Source organism: Octodon degus, unplaced genomic scaffold, assembly GCF_000260255.1.
Source record: "Octodon degus isolate 3935 unplaced genomic scaffold, OctDeg1.0 scaffold00210, whole genome shotgun sequence".
NCBI lineage: Eukaryota > Metazoa > Chordata > Mammalia > Rodentia > Octodontidae > Octodon > Octodon degus.
In genome coordinates this window covers 1,551,466-1,553,928 of record NW_004524786.1, presented here as the reverse complement: position 1 = coordinate 1,553,928, position 2,463 = coordinate 1,551,466, and the positions used below count along the sequence as shown (strand labels likewise).

General features: G+C 59.0%; 1 protein-coding gene across 1 annotated transcript in view; it reads right to left on the bottom strand.

Annotated features, from left to right (window-relative positions):
- Window positions 1-2,463, bottom strand: part of Adamts9 (ADAM metallopeptidase with thrombospondin type 1 motif 9) — a 141,497-nt gene that overhangs the window by 23,863 nt on the left and 115,171 nt on the right. The window contains exon 30 of the mRNA XM_004644783.2: window positions 2,032-2,202. Coding sequence (XP_004644840.1) covers window positions 2,032-2,202 — 171 coding nt within the window. The remainder of the gene's footprint in view (window positions 1-2,031; window positions 2,203-2,463) is intronic.

Sequence of the window (2,463 nt, the reverse complement as noted above, 5' to 3'; positions counted from 1 at the left end):
TGTCCCAGCACACGTGTCCGGGTGGCAAGGCCCTCTATGTCCCAGCACGCATGTCCAGGTGACAAGGCCCTCCATGTCCCAGCACGCGTGTCCGGGTGACAAGGCCCTCCATGTCCCAGCACGCGTGTCCGGGTGGCAAGGCCCTCCACGTCCCATCCAGGCCCCTGTAACTCAGGCAGCAACAGCACAGGCCCCAGGAAGAAGGCGTACCGAGCTGTGCCACCCACTGCACCTCGGTACGTTTCCAGCTGGGTCTCTGCCAGCTCCCTGCGTCACTCCCCAGCAGGCTCCCTTCCCTGCGATCTTTGCCTGCCCTGATACCTAGCCTGCCCGTAGCCCTCTAGCCTGCCAAAACATTTGCACATTTGTTTTCAGTACTGAGGATTAAATCCAGGGCCTTTGCACCAAGCAATTTCCGTGAAACCATGTCAGTGACTCAGTAGCATTCAGTCTCTAACTGGCCTAGGCTGGGCTCGAACTTGCTACCCTGCAGACTCACCCCTCACAGTGCAGAGAGTACAGCTGTGTACCACCATACCTGGCCTGATTTGCAGATTTTTCAGTCTGTGACACACCTGAAAATCTGCAGAAGCATGGGAGTGTTTCTGATAGATACCTCCTGTCACCTACACTACAGACTGAGTTTACATCAAAGCTGGGGGAACAACATGACCCAAGTCATGAAGGACCCAGGCTCCTTCCTCACAGTGAGCCTCATACAAAAGCCTGGCAGAGGGGGACTCAGTCTTGGCTGAGTGAGAGCGCAGCAACTCCAGCCACAGCCAAGAGGAAAATGTTCCTGGAGGTGAGGGCCGCAGAGCCATGGGGCAGAGACCTGAAGGGACAGTGTGACAGCAGATGGGGTGCCCTTCCCGGCTAGAGCTGGGGGCCTTGTGCAGCAGCCCTGGGAAGTGGGAGTTAGAGACCACACCGATGAAGAGCGGGAGGATGAAGGGAGCAGAAGGGGGCCAGAGTTAGGCCCTGGGATCTGGCTGGGGAGCCCACATGCTGATGCCCCAGCACCCACGGCACCCCAGCTGCAGGCCTGTTTTCCAGTGGTCTGAGCACAGCTCCCCTCACCCTTTAAGGGCTTGTGTGTGGTACTATCCGTGGTGCACTGAGGGACAGCAGGCTCCTTGCCTCAGACCCATGCACACTCAGGCAGGCACTGGTCTGGCTACAGGGGCAGCCCGGCTCCACCCACAAGGCAGTGCTCCCAGGCCAGGCCCTCCTGTGATGACACACGTCTCCGACATCCCCTGAGAATGAAGTGACTGGCGCAGTGCAGGGCGGAGCGCCATGGCTAGCACAGCTCAGGGCCAGCTTTAGGACACACTTCACAGCAGCACACACGGCAGCCAGATCAGGTGCTCACCCAGGAAGAGGTGCAGGCACTGTGCTGTCCAGCCTTGGTAAGAGACCAGCACCTTCCCGAGCATCGCCAGCGCCTTCCTGTGAGCCCAGCCCCTCCCTTTAGATCTCCACATTCTGCGTGGAGGACAATTGCTTTGGGTGTGACACTTATTTTAGTGGCTGAAACTCGGTGAGGTTTGAAAGCAAGCATGCTCTCGCGGCCTCTGTTCAGCCAACGTTCAGAGGTGTCCGGGCACAGGGAGGAATGAGACAGACGTGCCCGCGCATCTTCAGATGGGCAGAGATTCAAGTGGACAGCTGCATCCGGCTCCTTGGTAGGGCTTGGTTTCACCTGCACTGTTTTATACAGAAAATCTGAGCCACATTTTCAGGCTAGGGAAGTCCTGGTTCTCTCCTGAGGGGCCGGGCTGCCGGCTCCTTCTGCATGGCAGATGCTCCTGGTCTCTGACCTGTCTCTCCCTACTGTCTCTGGACACTCAGATGCTTCCTTCCACTTGCCTTCTCCAGGCACCCACAGGTGGCCCACAAGTGATGCTCCTGCCGCAACCCCCGTCTTAGCACACAAACAGGACAGGGCAGGCAGGCCAGGCAGGAGGTCTGAGCCCCCCGACCCCGCCAGCTTACCTGAAATAGGAACAGACCCCAGCCTGCACCTACCTCCGACCACTCTCCCGTGATCCAGATGTACTCGCAGGGCTGCAGGCTGCAGCTCTCGTGGTCCGGGGGCCGCTGGCTGGCACTGCAGAGACTGCTGTGAACCTCGTCCTGGGCCTCGTCCACACACACCACTTGGCGGAAGCGGGAGCCCTCGCCGCAGGTCTTGGAGCACTGTGAAAGAAGCGGGCAGCTTGGGACGGGAGCCACGCCGTGCCCGAGGAGTGTGCATCCTCCAAGACCTCTCAGATGGTGGTATGGGGCAGGGATGGTAGAGAGCACCTAACACTACCCAGTCACCGTGCACAGTGAGACTTCTGGGTGTGGAACGAAAAAAGGCTGGGGTGTAGCTCAGAGTGAGGCCCTCAGCTGAGTCCCCAGTTTCTCTCTCTCTCTCTCTCTCTCTCTCTCTCTCTCTCTCTCTCTCTCTCTCTC